This window comes from Bacillus rossius, chromosome 10, assembly GCF_032445375.1.
Source record: "Bacillus rossius redtenbacheri isolate Brsri chromosome 10, Brsri_v3, whole genome shotgun sequence".
In the NCBI taxonomy this organism is placed as follows: domain Eukaryota; kingdom Metazoa; phylum Arthropoda; class Insecta; order Phasmatodea; family Bacillidae; genus Bacillus; species Bacillus rossius.
The window spans coordinates 12,768,353-12,791,734 of NC_086337.1; the positions used below are offsets into that span (position 1 = coordinate 12,768,353).

General features: G+C 43.3%; 1 protein-coding gene and 1 long non-coding RNA gene across 7 annotated transcripts in view; one reads left to right on the forward strand and one right to left on the reverse strand.

Annotated features, from left to right (window-relative positions):
• The window catches only part of LOC134535788 (iduronate 2-sulfatase-like), a 78,533-nt gene that overhangs the window by 9,868 nt on the left and 45,283 nt on the right, over positions 1-23,382 (forward strand). For 4 of the 6 annotated variants that reach the window (XM_063375059.1, XM_063375057.1, XM_063375061.1 and 1 more), the window contains one exon: positions 6,539-6,887. In XM_063375059.1, the coding sequence (XP_063231129.1) occupies positions 6,821-6,887 (67 nt within the window). In that variant the 5' untranslated portion in view covers positions 6,539-6,820. The remainder of the gene's footprint in view (positions 1-6,538; positions 6,888-23,382) is intronic. The other 2 variants (XM_063375062.1, XM_063375060.1) reach the window with 1 other exon arrangement.
• Positions 514-2,844, reverse strand: LOC134535789 (uncharacterized). The gene is made up of 3 exons (XR_010075708.1): positions 2,593-2,844; positions 2,189-2,512; positions 514-782 (listed from the first exon to the last, which is right to left on the reverse strand). It is a non-coding gene; the product is annotated as an uncharacterized LOC134535789 (long non-coding RNA).

Genomic DNA, 23,382 nt, shown 5'->3' on the forward strand with positions numbered 1-23,382 from the left:
AGGGTTATTATGGTACCGTAATGTATGGCTATGGCATTACCTAAATGGGTATGAAGCTTCGGTGACACATGTGAGCAGGAATAGATGTCTACTAACAGTGTAATCATGTTGTTTACTCTGAAGAGAAAAAAAAACCTACTGACCCACTATAGTGTGAGCTAACCAACCTAACAAGAGTGACTACTATGTGTTAATTTTTTCGCCGACCAGCTGTGTGACTCCTAAGCAGTACATGCACATTGCGTACTACAAGCACAAGAACACTTGCAACTACTAAGCCATGCACACTCTAACTGCTAGTTACCTGCAGATATGATACTCCTTCTTGTAGCACTCTGAGCCTTAGCTTGTTGTTGTATCACCCACAAAGCTATCTTATTTGCAAAAAAAAAAAAAAAAAAATTAAAAATTTAATAATATTTTGCAATTTAAAAAAGGAAAATTTATGGAAGCTTGATATGAAGAAATTTGTGGAATTTATTTTGCTCAATCAGAATGAAAGAAAAAAAAAACTGCATTGGAACTGATTTATTTTGGAATTTGATTTTATAAATTATGGGCACAAATTAATTTTATGAACGCCAAATATTATTTTTGATGTGTAACACATAATTCGAAGCACTGTCATCTTGAGGATCACACTGTCACGCGAGTGACGTCACTGTTGTTCAGCAGCACATGATGATGTGATTGTCTTCTGAGTTGTTATCCACAGTAGCAAGGAACACTGGTGTTGCGAGAGAAAGTCTGCTCTTATGCTGCCCAGTTGTTGTATGAAGTCACTGTAACAGAAGTGTGACAAATGTATAAAAGTGCAAGAAATTTTTATATGTCAGTGTAAATAGGTGTAACACCTGACTGGAAGATCATGAAAATTCTTGAAATGATATGAGACTCTGCATCAGCCAGTAGCTGACAGCCTACCTAACAAGACAACAGCATTCTGCAAGTAATCTACTGTGCAGCTGTGTCCAGAGTAACAGAGTGAGAGACTGTGAACAATCAGCTGAAAGCCTCACCATATTCAAGAGAGAATACTGAACCTTTCAAAGACTGTATATAAATTATTATTCATCTGGCAAGAAATAATAATACTAGTCTTGAATACTAATAATAAATGTCAAGGTATCATAAGAAATGATAATATTTGATTATGTATAAGCTTAAGTATGTATATAATTTTTCAACTGGTTATTTTTGTGTGTAAATATTTTTCTTGTGTTATGTTATTATTTAATAATCTCTTATAATTGTTTTCCATGTAATAAATAATTTTTATTTGTGATGTATGAACACCTAACATCACTTGAAAGTGATATATCCATGTGTAAACAAAACCAAAATCACTGAGATCAAATTGTAAAAACAAAAACAAAAAAACTCTTAAAATATGTTGTAAAATTTGTAATAATACTGCTAATTGCATTAATAGTCAACAAGTTTACTCAGCTAATAGTAAACAAAATGCTGTTTAAACATTTTAAGTATTGTAAAAATTTTATGTTTGTTATGATTCAAATCACAAGACTGTTATATGTCAGTAAAATAAGCTGGATAGCAATTGTATACTATATTATCATGATGTCTAAGGATAATAATTAGAATGAAAACAATTTTAATAATTTTTCTGAAAGGAAAAAAATGCCAACCAACCATGATAAGTATTTCTATTGTAATTGCAAGTTTTATGGTAACAAGTTATAGTATTATAGTACAGTACCAAGGCTAAAGTACTATATGTAAACAAAGCCAGCAAGACAGTTAAACCACTGTACAACTGAAAGACTAGTTAACCAAGAATAAAACTAGCAGTACCATTGTGTAAATAGTGTATTCCTATCATATTTAATAATTATAGCAAAATATTAGTGTTTAAGAAGTAATCAGATGTTATGCGATTGTTGCATACTATACTGTATTCTCATAAGTCAATGATAATTAATTATAAGAATTCTTAATAATTTCATATTTTTCATAATAATGATAATTTTTTTTTTGTATGTGATCACATCCCTATTGTTGTCTTACACCAATGCGACAGTGAGGGCGAATCCAGAAAGCAACCAGTAAGCACAGAACATTGTTATGATTATTTATGGAGTAAGTTATGAGACCGCGAGATACTAGAGACACGCCTGTCATGTGCTTAGTGCGGAAGTGAAAACGAGTGTAGGACACGGCCATGTACTTAGCGGTGCGACGACGGAGCTGGACCCGCTCCAACGGGACGTCCGGTCGACGCCACGTCCGCTGACGCAGCTGCGTCAGCATGGGACCTCCGTCCACCCCCTGCTGTACACCACTGGTCCCCGTCTGGGACGGCTCTAGGGCTGCCCTGCGGACCGCCTGTCAGGACCCGCCGCCGTCAGCCGCTCGTCCCCACGAGCGCGGGTGACCCCGGCACGGCACGTCCTGCTGCCCTCTCGGTAGCAGGTACCCTCCGCGATGGCGTGGAGAGGACGTTGCCGTCTGCCCCGGCGTGGATCGGCACACCACAACGCCGTGGTCACACCTGCAGAACGACTGAGGGTTGTTAATGGTACACCTAACACTGAATCGCCGTCCACTGCATTCAATTGTAAGTAAACTCACCAGTGTCCTGAGCCTGCCTGATGCTAGACACCCTCCCAACACCTTACCACCAGCACGACGACGAGACGACGGAGTTTTCGCGCCATTTCTGGAGCGCGGAGCAGCGAGGTGTTGCTTCGAGGACGGCCGGCGGGAGACAACGAGTCACTCCGAGCGCCAGCACTGGGTTGGTCGCCGGTCGCGCGCCAGTTACCCCCACCCCTCCGCCAATTCTCAACCGTCGCGCGGGAACCTGAAGCGCATGCTACGTAAGACAGAGACAGATGGGCTATCACTAAACCGGCGGCCACGTAGTTTGTGTCCACTGCGTTTTATTGTTACCCCATGGGACAGCTTCTGTACTACCACAAAGTGTCCGTACAGACATTTAATTCTTATTTAAATGTATTTTCAGTATTATTTATATACTTTCTTTTGTTTGAATTAACCTTCTCTCGTGTCAATGTATTTTTACGAGCACGCTATTGTTGATTTACCTTAACTTGAAAAACACTATAGGTCTAACCTGAAAACAAGAACTTATAATAAGTATTTTGAACCTTATTATTATGAACTTATTTTTCCTATGTATTGTTGGAAGTCCTACTAATTTTCCATGTATGTTTCATCCTGTTCACATTTTTTTATTTGGAATCTTATTGTTTTTCGAGATATTACTTACCTGTGATTTAACACTATTGTTGTGACCGAAGGCCATGAGATGCTGCTCTGGATCTCCCAGACAGGGTCTTCACGGGATTCGGCAGCACCGGAACAGGAAGTAGATTAAAAATTGAGTTGGAAGGTTTTTTTTGGGTTACCACGTATAGGCTGAGGCCTAACGCCTTGGTGATTTAAAATCTATAAAATATGGTTTTCTTGTTATTGTTGCTTATATGGTGTAATGTAAAATTGTGCATCTAGACCCAGACATCGACAGTGAGTAAAGTTGTTCTGGAACTAAGGAAATTATTTTAGATGAAAATTGACTTAAGTTTCACTAGTAAAGGTACGCCATAAGCAAATAGCGTCGCCATTGTACTAAGCAAGGGGCTTATAGCAAAAGTGATTTTACGCCCGCGTTAATTGTTGAACTGTACCGTCACGTAAACTATGTAACCTTAAACATTATTTGGAACGAAGATCAAATATTTTTGGCTGTTTTTTAAAGAGAAGTACGTTTTCCGAACACTCAGTGGTCCTTCAGATCGATTAAAAATTGCTTCTACTGAGTAATGCCGTGTACCTTAAGTAACTATTATTTTCTGTTTTCGTTATAACTATCTCTTTGAATTTAAACTGTATTAAAGTATCTACAAACATTTGAAATTTATCTGTGCCTCCGTATCTCCCAATGAGTTTAGCTACAATTAGACTCCAGAAGGGATTGATCACATGTAAATTTTAAATATTCAAAATAATTATAATATATTATTTTTTTTTTTTTTGCTCAGAAATAAAGCCTGTAAAATATAATAAATTTTCTACTAATCCTCAATTACGTCATACACCAAAGAGAATTGTAAACTTAATGTAAGATTTTCATGTTTATTAATCTTAATATTGTTTAAGTAAGATTTTGAAGGTTTTCAGTAATAATTATTTGGTTCTGTGTGTCAGTGTTTTGTTGTTAGTGAAAGTGTTTGCTGTGTTTTGCCTCCTGTTTATAGTCATTTTATATACCATTTCCACCTTCACAACTACATTTTCATTCAGACTGCTCTTAATTTTAAATAATAAATCTTCCACCATTAAATATTTTTGTTTCTCTCATCATAATTATCTTGTTATTTCTTTTTCTAACTGCATTCCTACCAGTATACTATAGTATAGGGTTCCATAGCATACTGACCATATCATTTACAGTTTATCAGCAACAGGAGTCATTCGTTGTTGGCTCATTTATTTTAATGTATTTAGTGTTCAAGGGTTTTAGTACAAATTAGTTTTAAATATGTCAACGAGTCATCAACACCACAGATTAAACATTTTCTTCACCTCTGTGGTATCACCTACCATACTCAAGTATTAATTCTGTAAGCTGAAGTATAAGGTTAAGTTCCGAGCTCAGAAAAAAAATAAAAAAAAATATATATATATATATATATATATGAGGAGTGGGGACTGCCCACCGTGCTTGATGGGGTCGGCGGGGCGCGGTGCCGGGTGCAGGAAGGCTGAGCGGGCATGTGCATGCGCTGCCTCCGCGCAGCCGTGCACCTCTGGCACGCAGTGCGACAGGCAGTACATCCTGCGGCAGTGTTGGCACAACTGCCCGAACAGCTCCGTGCCCTTCCCGCAGCCAGCCTGGCCACAAGTTCTCTTGTCCTGCTGAAACCTGTGCAGGACTGCATCATCCGTCTCTTCCACCCTCCTTTCCATCCTCCCGTTTCCATCCTCCACCGACTGCTTGGAGGCTGCATCTGTCTTTTTGCTCCCACGGCGTCGCTTCTTGGGGCTCTGCGGATTTTTGACGGTCGGTTCGTCGGCAGAAGTGTTGGAATCCATAGTCCGTAACTGAGCTGCCCCAATCCCTACAGTACTATCACTCTTAGGTTTCGATGAATCAATGAGTAAATTACACTGTGGCATATCCTCACTAGAGCCGACTTTACAGGACACATCTACATCATCCAGTACATCATATTTCACACAGAGAATGTCTTCGTCATGTGAAACATAACCATCACGATCCAAATTCGAAAGTTTGACCTGAGGAGAAGGGACCAGACCATTGCCCAAACCCTCCTCCAGACTATTACTCTTGGCCAGACTGCTTCCCTCGCCCTGACTGTTACCCTTGGCCAGAGTGTTGCTCTTATCCAGAGTGTCGCTCTTATCCAGAGTGTTGCTCTTATCCAGACTGTTGCCCTTGCCCAGACTGTTGCCCTTGCCCAGACTGTTGTCCTCGCCCTGACTGTTGTCCTCGCCCTGACTGTTGTCCTCACCCTCATCCAGACTGTTGCCCTTGCCCAGACTGTTGCCCTCACCCTCATCCAGACTGTTGCTCTTGCCCAGACTGTTGCCCTCACCCTCATCCAGACTGTTGCTCTTGCCCAGACTGTTGCCCTCACCCTCATCCAGACTGTTGCCCTTGCCCAGACTGTTGCCCTCACCCTCATCCAGACTGTTGCTCTTGCCCAGACTGTTGCCCTCACCCTCATCCAAACTGTTGCCCTTGCCCAGACTGTTGCCCTCACCCTCATCCAGACTGTTGCTCTTGCCCAGACTGTTGCCCTCACCCTCATCCAGACTGTTGCTCTTGCCCAGACTGTTGCCCTCACCCTCATCCAGACTGTTGCTCTTGCCCAGACTGTTGCCCTCACCCTCATCCAGACTGTTGCCCTTGCCCAGACTGTTGCCCTCACCCTCATCCAGACTGTTGCTCTTGCCCTTAGTGTTACTGTTGCCCTCACCCTCATCCAGACGGTTGCTCTTGCCCTTATTGTTACTCTTGCCCTGAGTGTTGTGCTTGCCCTGACTGTTGCTCTCACCCTGACTATTGCCCTTGCCCAACGATGCAGCAGCCGCACTGCCGGCTACCTTCTCCACCACCAGTTGTCGGTCGCCCACACCCTCGCTGTAGTGTTTCAGGCCCAGCTTCTCGCTCTCAGAGTGCAGGCGCATGCGGACATATGACGTCAGCTTGCAAGGGAACCGGTGCACGCTCCGTGACTCATCCTCCACAAACTCTCGCAGCACACTCAAGCACTTATTCTCTTCCATATCCGGTCCCAAGTCCTTCTTATTCGCTCCCGGCACACTCTTCTTCCCAGCGCTCTTGTTACCCCCGCTCGCACCATGGGGCGGGATCACTGCAACACACAGTCACAGCATTGATAGGATGGTTCCTTAATATAGTTTAAAAAAAATTAATTACCAACTTAAAACACCACTAATAATGTCAGCAGGATTAGATATGTTTGAATGTCTGCTACAATGGATGGTGGTGTGCCCCTCACCACAGCTGTAGCGGTGGGCGCTGTGCACGACGCCGTGGCGTCGCATGTGCGTGAAGAGGGACTGGTACAGCTCGCACGTCCCCAGGGTGCGAGTGTCGGCCACCACGCACAAGAGGCGGCGGGCGCGGCTCACCGCCACGTTGAGGCGGCGCTTGTCCGCGGTGAAGCCCAGGTCCCCGTCCAGGTTGGAGCGCACCATGGACAGCACGATGGCCTCCTTCTCGCGGCCCTGGTAGCCGTCCACGGAGAGCACCTCCAGTCCCGGCACGTCGCTCAGCTCCTGCTTGATGAGCTTCACCTGCCGTCCCACGCAGCACGTCTCCATGGAGTTACACCTGTGCCTACTCCAGTCAGGTGCAATGCAATACTGCTACAGACAACATTTAAGCCATTTTTCATTTTTAAAACAAAAGATTTTGGTGTTATTGCTTTTATTTTATATGAACTCTGTTTATTCATACAGATAGCACAATTTCCAACAAATATGAAACTTACTTGTTTCTTGATACTTACATCACCAAAACAATGTCATTTTGATACATGATGCAATAAGCATATCTAACTACTGTGAACAATAAAAATAAATCAGCAAGTATATGTGCATCAATAAAATGTTTCAATGTTGAACTGTAAAAATTAGTTACTAAAAATAGTTGCACTACAGACAAAAAAAGCAATCCTTTTTCCAAGCTATTTAATACACATATTTTGGTACTAACTATATGTTAAATAATTCAATTCATTTAATTTAATATATTAAGATTATGTTACCTAACATGAGTTGAGTTTTAATTAAATTTATGATATATTAACTTGCATTTTGGTGTTATATAATGTATGTATTGATATATTTGTCGGTGTTACTTTGGCTTTATCCAATTTAACCTTTTATCGTGACCCTAAATATTGCATTAAATACAGAGGTGCAATATACAAAATTATTATGACTTATTGTTAGGATTTGAAAGAGTTTTTGCTAAATATTTATTTAAACGAAAATAAATGTTTTGTCTTTTATAATGTTCAGAGAAGAATTAAGTTTTAGAATTAGCTTAGTACATATCAATATGTGGGCCATTTCAGCTCTGGTGATGTCCAGACGATATTTAATCTTCTGAAACGTCTTCTCAATCGTGTCTACAGTAATAGTTGCAATTGATGCAGTGAACCACTCTTCACAGATTTTCTGAACTGATTCAGCAACCAACTGAAAGCTTTGACATCAGGAGATTTTTCTTGTGGATGCTAACATCACAACTTTTGTTGCCTACTACAATTAATTTAAATTTAGCATACCCCAACACAATCTGAGCTTTCTGTAAATGGCCAACATCCTGCCACGCGCCCTCTCATGCTAGTCTTGCTGTTGCATTACCACTCCCTATGCTTGTGGATTTTAAGCCTCTCTGTCACACAATCTCACAAAACTTTACTACTTTCTACCGAGATACAGTGAAAGTCAGTTGTAGCGAATACGGTCTATAACGTAAAGTCCGCTCTAACGATAATTGCCATCGGCGCCGTCAGTTTTACATATGCTGCGTAGGATAAAAATTTCGGAAATAACGAATGCAGCGTGGGCTCATTTTCGCTATAGCGATAGATTACACACCTGTAATTTTGCTCTAAAACAATGAGAAAACATCTACAATTTCCTTAATAAATGAGAAACAGCTTTGCACAATTCCACGCGTCCGCAAATGAAACAACGCGCATGATGTGGCCGCCTTGGCAACACCGCACAAGGTGGGGCCCCACAGTGAGCATAGCTTGCCTCGCGGCGACGAAAGCAAGTGTCGTTAACCCACTGAGACAGGGTCCCGCTGCGAGCATTTCTTATTTAGAATCACGCTGACTGTAGCCCGTAAATGAGGATAACTCGTCTCACACTTGCATCGTAAGTGTTGCGTACGGTGTAGTTTCAGTGTACGGCACTACGGGCATTGTTGTTTACGTCTAGTTATACGCGACACGTTTAACTACGTACTTAGCTTCAGACATGGATAAAAAAAGAAAATCTCTCGAACTATCTACTAAATTGAAAATTTTACAAGAGTGAAAATCCGTCCGTCAGCAGAAGTGAAATTGGTAGACGCTACGGTTTGACTCCATCTACTTTATTCACTATCTTGAAAAATAAGGAAAAAATCCAGTCGGCAGCTTTAAAAGATTGTGCACTAGGTAAAAAAAAAAAAAATTACATGCTGCAAAACATATTGATCTTGAGGAAGGCTTGTTTACATTGTTTTACCAAAATCCCGCACGAGGTATTCCGGTTGCCGGTGCTATGTTAAAGGCTAAAGCTGTGCAACTAGCCTTAAAACTGAACATTGACGAAAACTTAAAATCCAGTGATGGTTGGCTGAACAGATTTAAGGCAATAAGAGGAATAACACTGCACAAAATTTCTGGGGAGTCGGAAAGTGTCAACAAAGAAACAGTCAACAACTGGCAACCTATTCTTGCATCGATACTGGATAGGTACAAACCCTCCGAGGTTTATAACGCAGATGAGTCTGGGCTTTTTTATAATTTACTGCCTGACAAGACTTTGGCAGTAAGGAATGATCCTTGCAAGGGGGGAAAACGAAGCAAGGAACGACTGACAATACTTTTGTGCGCAAAAATGGACGGAAGTGACAAGTTAAAGCCCTTTGTTATTGGAAAGTCAAAGAATCCCAGGGCTTTTAAGGTGCACGCAACATTCCATGTGTTTACGAAGCAAACAGAAAAGCATGGATGACGTCGCAGCTCTTCATGCAGTGGCTTCACAGCTTTGACGCCATAATGGGGATGAAAAATCGTAAAGTTGTTTTGTTTATCAATCGTTGTCCGGCACATCCAGACATTCAGCTGAAAAATTTGGAGTTTGTGTTCTTGCCAGCTAACTGTACTAGCATCTTTCAACCCCTGGATCAGGGTGTGTTTAATTTATTGAAACAGGAATTTCGCAAGATGCTTGTGAACGCAGTGATGAGGAAACTTGCTGCTGGGAAAACTGTCTGCAAGTGGAACGTATTGGAAGCTACTCAGGCTATGGCAGTTTCGTGGGAGAAGATCACGCCGGCAGTGATTGCTGCGTTTTTCAGGCATGCAGGTTTCCATAAATGTGAAACTGATGCTTCTACATGCATTCTGCATTGCCGGATGGTTCAGCAGATGAGCCCGGTGTTTGGCCTACCGTTGCTGAACAACTGCATGTGCCATGCACGTTCCACGAATTTGCCACGGCTGATGATAATGTTGACGTGTGCGGGGAGTTGACGAAGACGGAACTTGTCGAGCTCGTCTCTTCTAATCAAAATGAAGCGGCGTCTGAAGATGATGACAATAATGAGGACGAACCAAGTGACGTATCTGTTCCGTCGAAAACGTCAATGATGGAGGTACTTGACACAATCAGTCGTTTTTATCAGCATACAAATATTTCGACAAAAGATTTGATGAACTTCCTAGAGGTCCAGTCGTTTATTTTGTCCTAAAGTCTAGTGAAATCAAGGCAAACTAAAATTTATTCATTTTTTTAAAAAGTGATTTTTAATTTTGTGCTATTTTCCAAGGGTCTGTACGAGTGATTATTTTTGTGTTACTGACCAATTGTCGGAAAAATTATTTTATATAATTTGTATGGTTGTCCAATGTAATAAGAGATTTTTAAAAAAAAATTTTTGTGTTTGACATTTTTCATAGGTGTCAACGTGAAATATGATGTGACAAATTTTAAAATAAATTTCACTACATCTTTGAGTTAACATATTGTTAGTAAGTATTCAAAACTCGCAAATATGCACCCGATATCATCAGCTTAGCGCACATGTCTCCAGCAAACCAGCTGCGGTCAAAGCGACAGGAAGCGGCCGGCATGACCTTGCGTGACCCCGCCTGCCCGTCTCCATGTAAACAAACAGCTGTGCGCTTAGCCACAATGTGCGTGACGGCCTTATCATGGCCACGCGGTCTCATATTTCGCAGTCGGCAAGTGCAGATATAGCTTAAAAATGTTATTTTAGTAAGTTTTATGTATATTTCCTTTACTTTTGTTGTGAATTTCCATAGTAAAAACAAGCCAGAAAATAATATATTTTAAAAATACTACAAAAATAAGATTTTTTTAAAATTGTGGCTATAACGAAAATTCGCTATTACATAAACTTTTGGCGCCGTTATAAATTTAAGTTATAACTGACTTTTACTGTACATTAAACACATTGCGTTTACTGGGAACGAATATTAAGCACTTTAAAAAGAGGGTCGCTGCAGCAATTGCAACTGTAACTGCAGACACGATTCAGAAGTAATGGCAGGAGATTGAAAACCATCTAGACATCACCCAGAGCTAAAGTGGCACGAATATCGAAAAGTACTAGCTAATTTAAAATTTTATTCTTTTCTAAACAGTTTAAGATACCACATGCGCATATGCATGACATACTTATTTTACAATGACACTTCACAATTCATGCAATCATTTTCAAAGATCCCGTATTTTGTACAGATGGTTCATAACCTTCAAACTGTCCGATTGTACATACATTTTTTTGCACAAAACAGGAACAATAATTTAAAAGCCATTATAATTTTGCTCTTATGGTCTAGTCATCCTGTTCAAGTTCTGCTCAGGTTTTATTACTGGGACACGAATTCTGCTTTAAGCTCTCTCGTAGTTTACACTTTTAGTTTCTGTAATTTTACAATTAATGCCCATTTATTTATATTCAATTAGTCATTTAAAAGTGAAAACATTACTAAAGTAAAAATATCATATTTAATTTTTATCATATGAGTCAAATTAATTGGAAATATCTGTATTGGCAAGTTCTACATGCATTATTTATTTTAACGCTTAGAATTACAGTCAAACCTCATTATTACAAACCTGAAGAGACCATAATTTTAGCACTATGTAATAACGAGGGTTTGTATTAACCAAACTATTGGGATATCATGACAAAAAAAATTATTGAACTTTAAATGCCTATATTTACAACCATAAAGAAAATTATATACACTGTTGGTAGTATAAGCTGGCTTCACTACATGCATAACAATTTGTAAACACTGAAGAAAACAAACACAATGCAACACTTACAGAATAAATCATAATACAAACTTCAATAAACTTTTTATCTTTGAAAGATTTGTGCAATGGGAGTGCATGACTTGATGTAAGTTTTTGGACATACGCCATTGCTAAGAACTTTTTCTGTTGAAGAAAAACTAAAAAATAAAAAAATAAATAAATAAATAAATAAAACCAAAAAAGACAAAAAAACACAAAAATTAGCAAAAAATTGCTGTTGTCAACAAGGATATAAACACCACAAAATATTCCGTAACAGGAACATGGTCAACAAACAAATAAAAACAAAAAAAAAGTACTAAGAGAACGAAAAAAAAAAACCACAAATGATGACAACACAAAAATATTGAACCCAAAATAATTCAGCACAACAGTTGAAACGAGACAAAAACACGACAAAACGAAAAGACGAAACGAACACAATAGTTCTACCAAAACAGAAACAAGCGACGTTTCGGGAACTGCTATCTGCTCCCGTCCTCAGGCAGAGACGCACATGTAACGGAAACACAAGTGCCACTGAGTAGGGGCCGCCGTTTCCTCATATGCTCGGCCGGGAGCGTGTGACAGCGATACCAGGAACTCTTACGTTCCCATAACTCGCTATGTGGTCACCAATATAAATAGTGTGACCCCGTCACTTAGTTCGAATCATTGGAAACGACGGCGGGGCGCGAAGTGTGCGATTTTAAGATTAAAGGTGGCTCACGGGCCAGAAAGAAGTAAATTAGCTGTCGCATGTTGCTTGGCTCTAATTTTAATAGTGTAGATGTCAGGCGGTCACCCTTTCCCCTCAGTTAGTTGGCTAACTGATGCATGAAAGTGTCGTGATGTCTGTATTTAGAGGCGTGTGGAGTGTGCGCAAAAATGGCCTAATTAATCTCGTTGTGTGAGTGTAGTGTATAGCTCCAAGGCCGCACATACCCGGCTGACCAAGTAGGCATATCATCGTGTAGGTAATGTCCGGTGAGTGAACGAACACATATTATTAGTAACACTGCGATGATGGCTGTAGATTTAATTTTTAAAAGAGACTCGGGGAAAACAACTATCAAGGAATAGTGGAGGAGGTGGGGGAAGGAAAGATTTGGTTATTATAAGGAATTAAAAGTAGTTGTGACGCAATTTATTATTAGGGCCCCACTGGGCCGAAAATTTCTTTGACGCAGTTTAATTAGGGCCCCGCTGGGCCAAAATTTCTTTGACGCAATTTCATTAGAGCCCCGCTGGGCCAAAAGGGTGTCCTGGGCATGTCAATCATTGGCTAGTCCAATGTTGAATATTTGCACCACAGGACGTAGATAGGCACATCGGGGCCAGTAAAGTCTAATATTCGTGCTATTTTGCCCCTCGTATACGGGATGTGTGGATTCTAGTATAACCTGGCTTAGGCAAGTCACGGTTTTTTAATTGTCGCTGGACAGCTGGGTCGTAATCGGGGATATTATTTATAAATAAATTAGGATGAGCCGGGAGTTGGCCATAAAAAGACCTATTTTGACGTTTTATGAAGTCCGACACATATTCGACTTTAAGGAGCTGGTGTACTTCTAAATTACTAGTATACCAGTCGCAATCGGCAATTACTCGCAGGAATCTATTTTGTGCTATTTGGAGCTTCTTAATGTGTGACTTGGCCGCATAGCCATAAATCTCGCAAGCATAGAGAAGTTGAGGGCGAACTATTTGTAAGTATAATTGAAGTTTCTTCCTTCTAGGGAATTGAGGGGCCTTAAACATTGGGTATAAAGTTCTTAGAGTTCCGAGAGCAATCCTTGTAACTTTAGTAACCTGATGTTTCCAGGTAAGACTCGGGTCGAGAGTTAGGCCTAAACATCGCACCGATTTTTCGAATGGAATTGCTTGATTAAATATTTTTAGTTCGCGATCAGGAACTGTACGTTTTTTTGTTAAGATTATGGTGGTAGACTTGGCACCGTTAATTTTTATGCGCCAGCGAGTGTACCATTGTTCAAGTGACGTGAGCTGTCTTTGGACAATAGTCATTGCAAAATTTAAGTTGGAAGATTGGTAAACTACCGCAGTGTCGTCCGCATAGAGCTGTACGTGGGCATGTTCGCGTGGTATATCGGCTGTATACACATTATAGAAGAAGGGAGAGAGGGGTGAGCCCTGCGGCACCCCAGCTGTGAGTTCCCGAGTAGAAGACTTCGCCCCATCTATCGCGACAAAAAATTTTCGGCGCCATAAATAATGGGCCACCAGGTGAATATATGTGTCCGGAAAATTAAAAGTCACCAATTTTTTAATTAGGCCAGGAATCCTGACTTTGTCGAAAGCTTTCTCCGCGTCTAGCATAGTTGCTACTGTAAACTTCGCTCGCGAGTTAAATCCATCAGTGGCATCTTCAACAAGCTTGATTAATGGATGAGATGTGGAGTGGCCACTCCGAAAACCGAATTGATTATCTGGGATAATGTTATGTTGGTCGGAGTGCTCTTTAAGTCGTTTTAATAATATTTTTTCAAAAATTTTGCTAGTGCTATTTAAAAGGCTAATAGGGCGCCTATTTTGCGGTAAAGACGCATTTTTCCCTGGTTTCGGAATCGTAATTACTTTCGCGAGTTTCCACTCGGAAGGATAAGTTTTTAAAACAAATATTGCATTCAAAATTTTTAATAAATATTCGAGTGCTGGAAATGGTAATTTTTTGAGTGATTCGAAATTAATTCCATCAGGTCCGCCCTCTTTATTTTGAGGTCGCGATTGAATTGTTCTTAATAGCTCGTGAATTGTTATGAGTTCCGGCTCTATTTGCGTGGCTATTTGTAGATAATTATTTACTGCGACTGTAGTGGTTCTAGTAAACTGAGGGTCATTTACATCCTGATTCGGTGAAAATTGTTTCACAAAAATATCCGCGATCGCATTTGCCTTGTCAGCCGCGTCATATTTTATGCCCGTGTCTGTAATTATTGCGGGAGTAGAAATAAATTTATTATTGCCTCTTAATGTGCGCGTGAGGCGCCACATTTGCCGAGGTTGTGTAGCGACTTCCGTAGCTAGATTCCCGAATTTATCTATTTTTAATTGTTTAAGGTTTCGAGTAACTTGGGCTTTTAGGCGATTGTATTCCGTCCAAGCTTGCGGTGTTCGCGTTCGCTGATAGTTGTTTCGCGCCTGACGTTTTAAAATGATTAAAATATCAACATCTGGATAGTGAATTTGTGTGAATTCTCTTTTGTTTATTAATTTTGTGTGTTTTTTGCGCACATCTGTAATCGTGTCAGTAAACAGTTTAACATGTGTGTCAAGCTCTTCGGGAGTATTTATCGTTGGTGGTTCAATAAAAATAGTTTCTAAATCATCGCGAAATTTGTCCCAGTCGGTAACTCCGAAAGTTCGGTTAAAAATGGCCGCGCAATACTGGGCATCAAAAGTTAGTTGTATTAACACAGGAAAATGGTCTGAATCTAACTCATCTAATTTTTCGGAATTTACTTGTGCTCCCGGGATGTTGGAAATAGCAATATCTAAAATTTCCGGCATGCCCCCATTAGTTGGGTAGATAGTCGGCGAATTTGGAGCAAAAATTTCGTAATTATTTCTAGCCGCACGTTCAGTTAATTTGCGTCCTGCTGGGTTGGTATTTCTGCAACCCCAGTCTTCGTTTATACTATTGAGATCGCCTGCTATGAAGAAATGTTGCATTGGGTTAATTAATTTATTTAAATCTCTAACCAACAAAGGCTTTTGCGGTGGTTTATAGACTGCCGACATGCAGACATGCACATTTTTGTTACGAATATTTATGCTGGTGGCCTCAATATGCTCCAAGCCAGTTATTTCTATAGGATGATGATTTATCCCGTGCTTAATAAGGATGGCTGTGCCTCCTCCGCCCCCTATAGTGGCGCGGTCGGTTCTATAGGTTGTATAGCCACTGATATTAAAACGATGGTGAGGCCTTAATTTTGTCTCCGAAATTAATGCCACATCTATCCCGTATACGAAAAGACATTGTTCTAGCTCGTAAGATTTGGCAAGAATGCCATTTGCATTAAAATTAAGGATTTGTAGTGTTTTCCCCATGTCTACAGCCATTTACTGAAGCACTTTCGCGAGGGCCTCCAGCAAAATGGTCTGACGCTGTTTTGTTGTCTCCGCGGCGCGGATGCGAGCGTAATATGGTTCCAGGGACTGAACAAGGTTCCAATAGTCGCAGAGGCGGAGAATTTCAGCGAGTTCCCCGAGGCCTGTCAAGGTGCTGGTTTCGTTCGTGTCTGATCGCGTTGTTTTTTGTGCGCTCTTTTCTACTCGCGCCTGAACTATTTCCTCGGCAGTGCGGCACGGTGCACTAGGCCCAGCGACAGTGGAAGCGAAGGTCGTACGAGCTACCTGTCTGTTGGGTTGGCTGCCCTGCGCCCCGGTATGCGTGACGTCAGCGCGCGCAGCTACCTGCCCGGCCACCTGTGCGGGCCGTCGCGGGGTTGGCGGGGGGGGGGGGGGGGGGAAGTTCGCGTGTGTCGCCTCTGGCGCGGGCGCTCGCGGCGCAACACGGGCTGCTTTCTGCGCGGCCTGCTCGGCTAAAATTTGTTTTCTAGCCTCTACGCGATTCAAATAGAACGGGCACTGTTTCCAGGCCGCGGTATGCCCTGTCGCGTTGCAGTTTGTGCACACCTTTGCCGCCTCCTCGGGGAGTGTGCACTCGTCGCGAGGATGCGGGCCCGCGCATCTGATGCACTTAGGGACCTGTCTACAGTTCCCTGTTGTGTGGCCAAAGTCACCACATCGCCTACAGAGTGGGATGTCTTCCGGACGGTTTCGGTACTTTTCTACTTTGATACCACTCGTGTAGTAAAAAGTTTTTATCGCGTAAATGTCCTGCGCACTCTGGGCGACAGTGACAATAAATGACGATGAAGGTTCGTATGATTCGCGTCCCGTGATTCTATCGGTGAATTTGAAGCTTAATTGCTTGATGAAAGTAACCTCGAAACCTAAGGCCCGAAGTTCTGTTTTGAGTGTCTCCACTGGTGTGAAACGACTGAGATTCTTTATCACGACCTTCTCTCCGCGCTCGCTTGGCTGGGAGTAGGTGTGGTGAGGGATGTTGTTGGCTCTGAGCCAAGTTACGCCTTTTACTTCATCGGCCTTTGAGTCAAACGAGACTTTGACCTCTTGTCTCTTTGATATCGTTAAACGGTTCTTAATACCGAGCTGCGCGAACACAGGACCGATATTGCCGATTACTTGTGAATTTTTTATTACAAACGGGACTCGCTTGTAACGCGGGGCTTCGTGCCCTTGAGGTTGTTCACTGCTCGCGCCTGCATTGGTTGGTTTGCGGACTCGGCGCTTCTGAATAGTGAAGCCCTCGTCGTCCTCGCTTTCGCCACTGATTTCCCTAGTGTTGGGGTCCTGCACCCCTGAAAGTGTTTTTGCATTACTGCTTCCCGGCTCGCTGCCTTCATGAGATCGTTTCACGGCCGTGCCGCAGTCCATACACTCCTCCTCCTCTCCTCCCATCGCAGTGGGTTGGCACCTTGCTTTGAAAAAAGCAGGGACCACCGTGGTAGCCCTGTTCGCGGTGTCGCGCGTCACAGTTACAGTCCGCACTATCGCAGCCTTCCTACCCGACCTAACACCTTCACACTGGCCACTGACCTGAGCTCCCTATGTAGAGAACCAGGCTAGGCTAAGAGTAGGACGTCCTACTCCAACCAGTGCGCCGTAAAGAGTGAGTAGGGGCTGGAAAAATGAGGGTATTTATCAGAGAAAGGGCTACATCTTGCTCGGCCAATGGCAGACGAGCTGTCTCCCCATTGGCTGTGCACCATGGAGTTAAAGCGGATTGGTTATGGTAGGTTGAGTATTGGCTATTGTTTTGTGCTACTTGCGATGAGTAGTAGCGACGAGGAGATGGAGGTCGGCACCGCGACGAAGCGCACGCATGAAGGCAGCGACTCAGAGACTGAACACTCTGTTCAGTCTAAAAAACCGTCAGGGCTCCAGCCCAACACAACCGAGGACGACAACAGTGGCTTCACCACTGTTGAGCGTAGACAACGCAGGCGTAATAGCGATGCGTCACAAGCGGTACCGACACCGCAACAACGGACACCAACTGACGAGGCTCCGCGCTACAAACGCGTCCCCTTCGTCGTACGCAACAGCCAGGCAATCGGCAGCTTGGGCCCTGCATTCACGCGACTCGGCGTCAAAAACCGGATGACGCTGACGAAACGACAAGAAATACGCATCACGTTTGACGGTAAATCCGATCAAGACAAGGCGACCGCGTGGTTCAAGGCCAACAATGTGCCCCACCACACCTTCTCCCAGCCCAGCGAGCGAGGCGAGAAGGTTGTAATAAAAAACCTTAGTAAATACACGCCAGTAGACGCGATCTCCGAGGAGCTCACCGCGCTAGGTTTCAAGGTAAACTTCATCAAACAGCTTAGTCGGCGGCTCACAGACCGCAACTCAGGGCAGGAAATTTTTGAACCAACTCCGTCATTCGTGGTGTGCGTGGCACCAAGCGCGCACGACATCTACGCCGTAAAACACTTGTACTATACAAGTGGAATAAAGATCGAGCGGTACACGACCCGCGCGGAGGACGTCCCGCTTTGTAAGAGGTGTAGTTCCTTCGGACACACCACAAAGAACTGCGCGGAGGTTCCGAAATGCATTAGGTGCGCGGGTTTGCATCCCCGCAGCGAATGTCCCGTCCCAGAGGAGGCACCAAAGGTGTGCTCGAACTGCAGGGAAACAGGCCACACCGCGGCCTGGCGACAGTGCCCCGCGTTTTTGAAGATCGTAGAGTCGCGGAGACAGGCCGCCGCGGAACAGGCAGCACAGAAAGCTGCGCGCTCAGCCTCGCGAGCACAGCCGGCCACACCGACGCAGGAAAGTTTCCCCCCTCCCCCCGCGCCCACCAGGGAACACGTGCACCGTACAACAACAACAACAACAACAACAACAGAGCGCAGTCCGCGAAACGCACGGCCCAGCGAGCAGGCCAGCCAACCGGGCATAACTCAATCACAGGCAGTAGCTTCCACGTCATACGCGGCAGCTACATCAGGCGTAAGCGCACCGCGGCGCACGGCGGAGCAAATTGTGCAGGCTCGCGTCGAAAAAAGTCAACATAGAGCAGAAACCGCGCCAGAAGCACAGCCAACAAATAATATCACTAGCCTCGCGGAACTCGCAGAGATCTTACGCATGTGAGATTATTGGAATTTAGTGAAGGCACTCGAACCGTATTACGCGCGCATCCGCTCCACCGAGAGCATATAATACCGCCAAACCATTCTATTGGAAGCACTCGCGACAGTGCTCCAGTAAATGGCAGTAAATATGGGGAAAACACTACAACTCCTAAACTTTAATGCATGTGGTCTCCGCCTTCGGTCGTACGAGTTGGAACAGTGCCTTGTAATATATGGGATTGATGTGGCATTCATTACCGAGACTCACCTATCACCGCATCATCGATTTAATATTTGTGGTTACACCACTTACCGCACTGACCGCGCCACTCGTGGGGGCGGCACAGCCATATTAATTAAACACGGGATTCATCACCATCCGATAGAAATAACTGGCTTAGAGCACCTAGAGGCCACCAGCATAAATATTCGTAATAAAAATGCGCATGTCTGCATGTCGGCAGTATATCAACCCCCAGATAAGCCACTACTTTCTAGGGATTTAAATTAATTAATTAATGCACAGCAACAATTTTTCATCGCAGGCGATTTAAACAGCAAAAACGAAGACTGGGGATGCAAAAATACTAACCCAGCAGGCAGAAAATTATTAGATCATTCGGTAGCAAATAATTACGAAATTTTTGCTCCAGGCTCGCCAACTTGCTATCCAACGCATGGTGGCATGCCTGACATATTAGATATAGCTCTTACAAACATACCAGGTGCGCAGGTTATTTCAGAAAAATTAGATGAGCTTGACTCAGACCATTTTCCGGTACTAATTCAATTAACTTTTAATGCTCAATTTTGCGCAGCGATATTTAGCCGCACTTTTGGTATTCCCGACTGGGACAAATTTCGCGAAGACCTGGAATTAACTTTTACAGAAACTCCAGCGATAGACACAGCAGATGAGCTCGAAACTCACGTAAAACTTTTCACCGACACAATTACAGACGTGCGCAAAAAACACACGAAAATCGTGAATAAAAGAGAATTTACGCGAATAAATTACCCAGATGTAGACATGCTAATCGTTTTAAAACGGCAGGCGCGCAACACTTATCAACGAACGAGAACACCGCAAGCTAGGACTGAATACAATCGCCTTAAAGCTCAAGTCTCGCGAAAACTTAAAGATTTAAAAATAGAAAAATATGGAAACTTAATGACAGAGTGCGCAACTCAACCTCGGCAAATGTGGCGGCTCACACGCAATTTACGAGGGAAAAATAAATTTATCTCCACACCTGCCATTGTTACAAACGCGGGCATTAAATATGACGTGATAGATAAAGCAAATGCTATAGCAGACATTTTTGAAAAACAATTTTCACCAAACGAGGACATAAACGAGCCTCGGTTTACTAGGACCACGACAGTAGCTGTTAATAACTATTTACAAATTGTTCCACAAGCCGAGCCGGAACTCGTAACAATTAAAGAGCTCTTAGAAGCTATTCACTCGCGACCAAAAAATAAAGCAGGCGGACCTGACGGAATAAATTTTGATACTTTAAAGAAATTATTATTTCAGGCTATACAATACTTTCTTAAAATAATAAATGCTATTTTTATTTTTAAATCCTACCCATCGTCATGGAAACTAGCTAAAGTTATCACCATTCCGAAACCGGGAAAAAATGCGTCACTACCACAAAACAGGCGACCTATTAGTCTCCTAAATAGCATGAGTAAAATTTTCGAAAAAATTTTACTCAAACGACTTCAACACCATTCGGACGAACACGAAGTCATTCCAGATAACCAATTTGGTTTTAGAAGGGGCCACTCTACCTCTCACCCCCTAATTAAGCTCATTGAAGAGGCCACTGACGGTTTTAATTCACGAGCGAAATTTACTGTCGCAACGATGCTAGACGTGGAAAAAGCTTTCGACAAAGTTTGGATACCTGGCTTAATTCAAAAATTAATTACATTTAACTTTTCAGACACGTATATTCATCTGGTGGCCCACTATTTATGGCGTCGAAAATTTTTTGTATCAATAGAGGGGGCGAAATCATCCACTCGGGAGCTGACAGCAGGTGTGCCGCAGGGGTCCCCACTCTCACCCTTTTTCTATAATGTTTACACAGCCGACATCCCGCGGGAACATGCCCACGTGCAATTATATGCAGACGACACTGCAATAATATATCAATCCCCGAATTTGAAGTTTGCTTTAACCAAAGTTCAGAGGCAGCTTACCTCACTCGAACAATGGTACACTCGCTGGCGCATTAAAATAAATGGAGCCAAATCCACAACTTTAATTTTAACTAAAAAATACACCGCCCCGACCGCGAATTAAAAATTTTTAATCAAGCCATACCATTTGTTAAATCGGCTAGATATTTAGGTTTAACTCTAGATACCAAGCTCACCTGGAAAGTTCACACCACTAAGGTGACACAGTTTGCGCGAGGCACTTTGCGCAGCCTATACTCAAATGTTTAAGGCTCCCCAATTTCCTAGAAAGAAAAAATTACAGCTGTATCTACAAATAGTTCGCCCTCAATTATTATATGCTTGCGAAATCTGGGGCTATGCAGCAAAATGCCATATCGATAAAGTACAGGTCACTCAAAATAAATTTCTTAGAGCCATTGCAGATTGCGGCTGGTACACCAGCACACTAGAAGTACACAAGCTACTCAAAGTAGAGTATGTAGAGGAATATATAAAACGGCAAAACAGGTCTTTTTATGGCCAGCTCCCTGAACATGCCAATACTTATATGAATTCACTTCCGGACTACGACCCAGCTGCACAGCGACAGATTAAAAAACCGCGACTTGCCTAAGCCAGGTTATACTAGAATCCACACATCCCATGTACGCAGGGCAACTTAGCAAACATAGCAGACGTTTCTCTCTGGCCCCGATGTGCCTGTCTACGTCCTGCGGTGCAAATAATCAACATTGGTCTAGCCAATGATTGACATGCCCAGGACTCGTAAATATTGCGTCAACACTACTTTTGGCCCAGCGGGGCTCTATTTTATTGCGTCAACACTACCTTTGACCCAGCGGGGCTCTAATTATAAACCAGCGACAACTCGACCGCAGGCCCAAATTCCTTTAATTACCAAATCTTTCCTTCCCCCACCTCCTCCACTAGTCCTTGCTAGTTGTTTTCCCCAGCCATTATTAATTAATTCATTAATGTAACTTTTCATTTTCTTGCTAATTCGAAATGGTCCGAAGCATGCAGGTGTAGGTTTTGACCCACGTAGAGGTTCACTGCCTGTGTGTTAGGGCTGACTCCCTATGCCTGAAGGGCGAGACCCGCCTGGCAGGCTTCACCTCCAGTGCCGGCCGCGTTTCGGAAGGCATGGGTTTTTGAATTGCAACAAAAAAAAAAAAAAAAAACACTGGACGAGGGCATCTCTCTGCTCGAACAATAATAGAATAGGATGACATTCATTTACTAATTTCACTCTCTATTTTTCAGGTTTAGACGACAACAGCCTGGGGGCTAACTACAGCAATACTGGTTTAGCCTAACTTTGACCGAACTATACTGGAACGCAATAGTTCGGTCCTTAAGGCGGCCAGGTGTTTACTAATCTATGTAATTTCTCCTACACATCGGTAAACTTACACGATGATATGCCTGCTTGGTCAGCTGGGTATGTGCGGCCTTGGAGCTATACACTACACTCACACAACGAAATTAATTAGGCCATTTTTGCGCACACTCCACACGCCTCTAAATACAGACATCACGACACTCTCATGCATCAGTTAGCCAACTAACTGAGGGGAAAGGGTGACCTCCCCCCGCCTGACACCTACACTATTAAAAATAGAGCCAAGCAACATGCGACAGCTATTTTACTTCTTCTGGACCGTGAGCCACCTTTAATCTTAAAATCGCACACATCGCGCCCCGCCGACGTTTCCAATGATTCGATCAAAGTGACGGGGTTGCACTATTTATATTGGCGACCACATAGCGAGTTATGGGAACGTAATAGTTCCCGGTATCGCTGTCACACACTCCCGGCCGAGCATATGAGGAAACGGCGGCCAGCCCCTACAGCAGCACTTCGCACCAGGCAGTGGTGCAGACAGGACAGCCTCTCTTAGGCCTAGCTTCACTGTTCATATCAGTGTTTGTCAGCCACCACTGCTCTTAGGTTTTAGGCGACCGGCGTGTCGGATAGCCCGCGAACCGCGTACCGCGACAGGGAGGGAAATGGAGAACACAACCACAACCGAACAGGAAATGGAGACGCAACAGACGAACGCCAAGCGGGAACGCACCGACGATGACACCGAGTTCCTGCAGGTCGGGGGGAAAAAAGCCCCGCGTACGAAACACACACATGACCGGAGCCATTCCCTCGGTAGGCGACGGGAGAGGGTGCTCGGTAACAATGAAGATGCGCGCCCAGCTAGGCGCGACTCAGTACAATCACAGACAGCAGGGACATCCGCGATCCCGCTCAAAAACAGCTACGATGCGCTGGCAAATCTGCCTACAGACACGACATCGCAAACACAACAAAAAACCACCACCGTGACCGGAAACAGGTACAAGGGAGTACCGATCATGGTCAGGGAAGTTGCAAAGCTCAAGG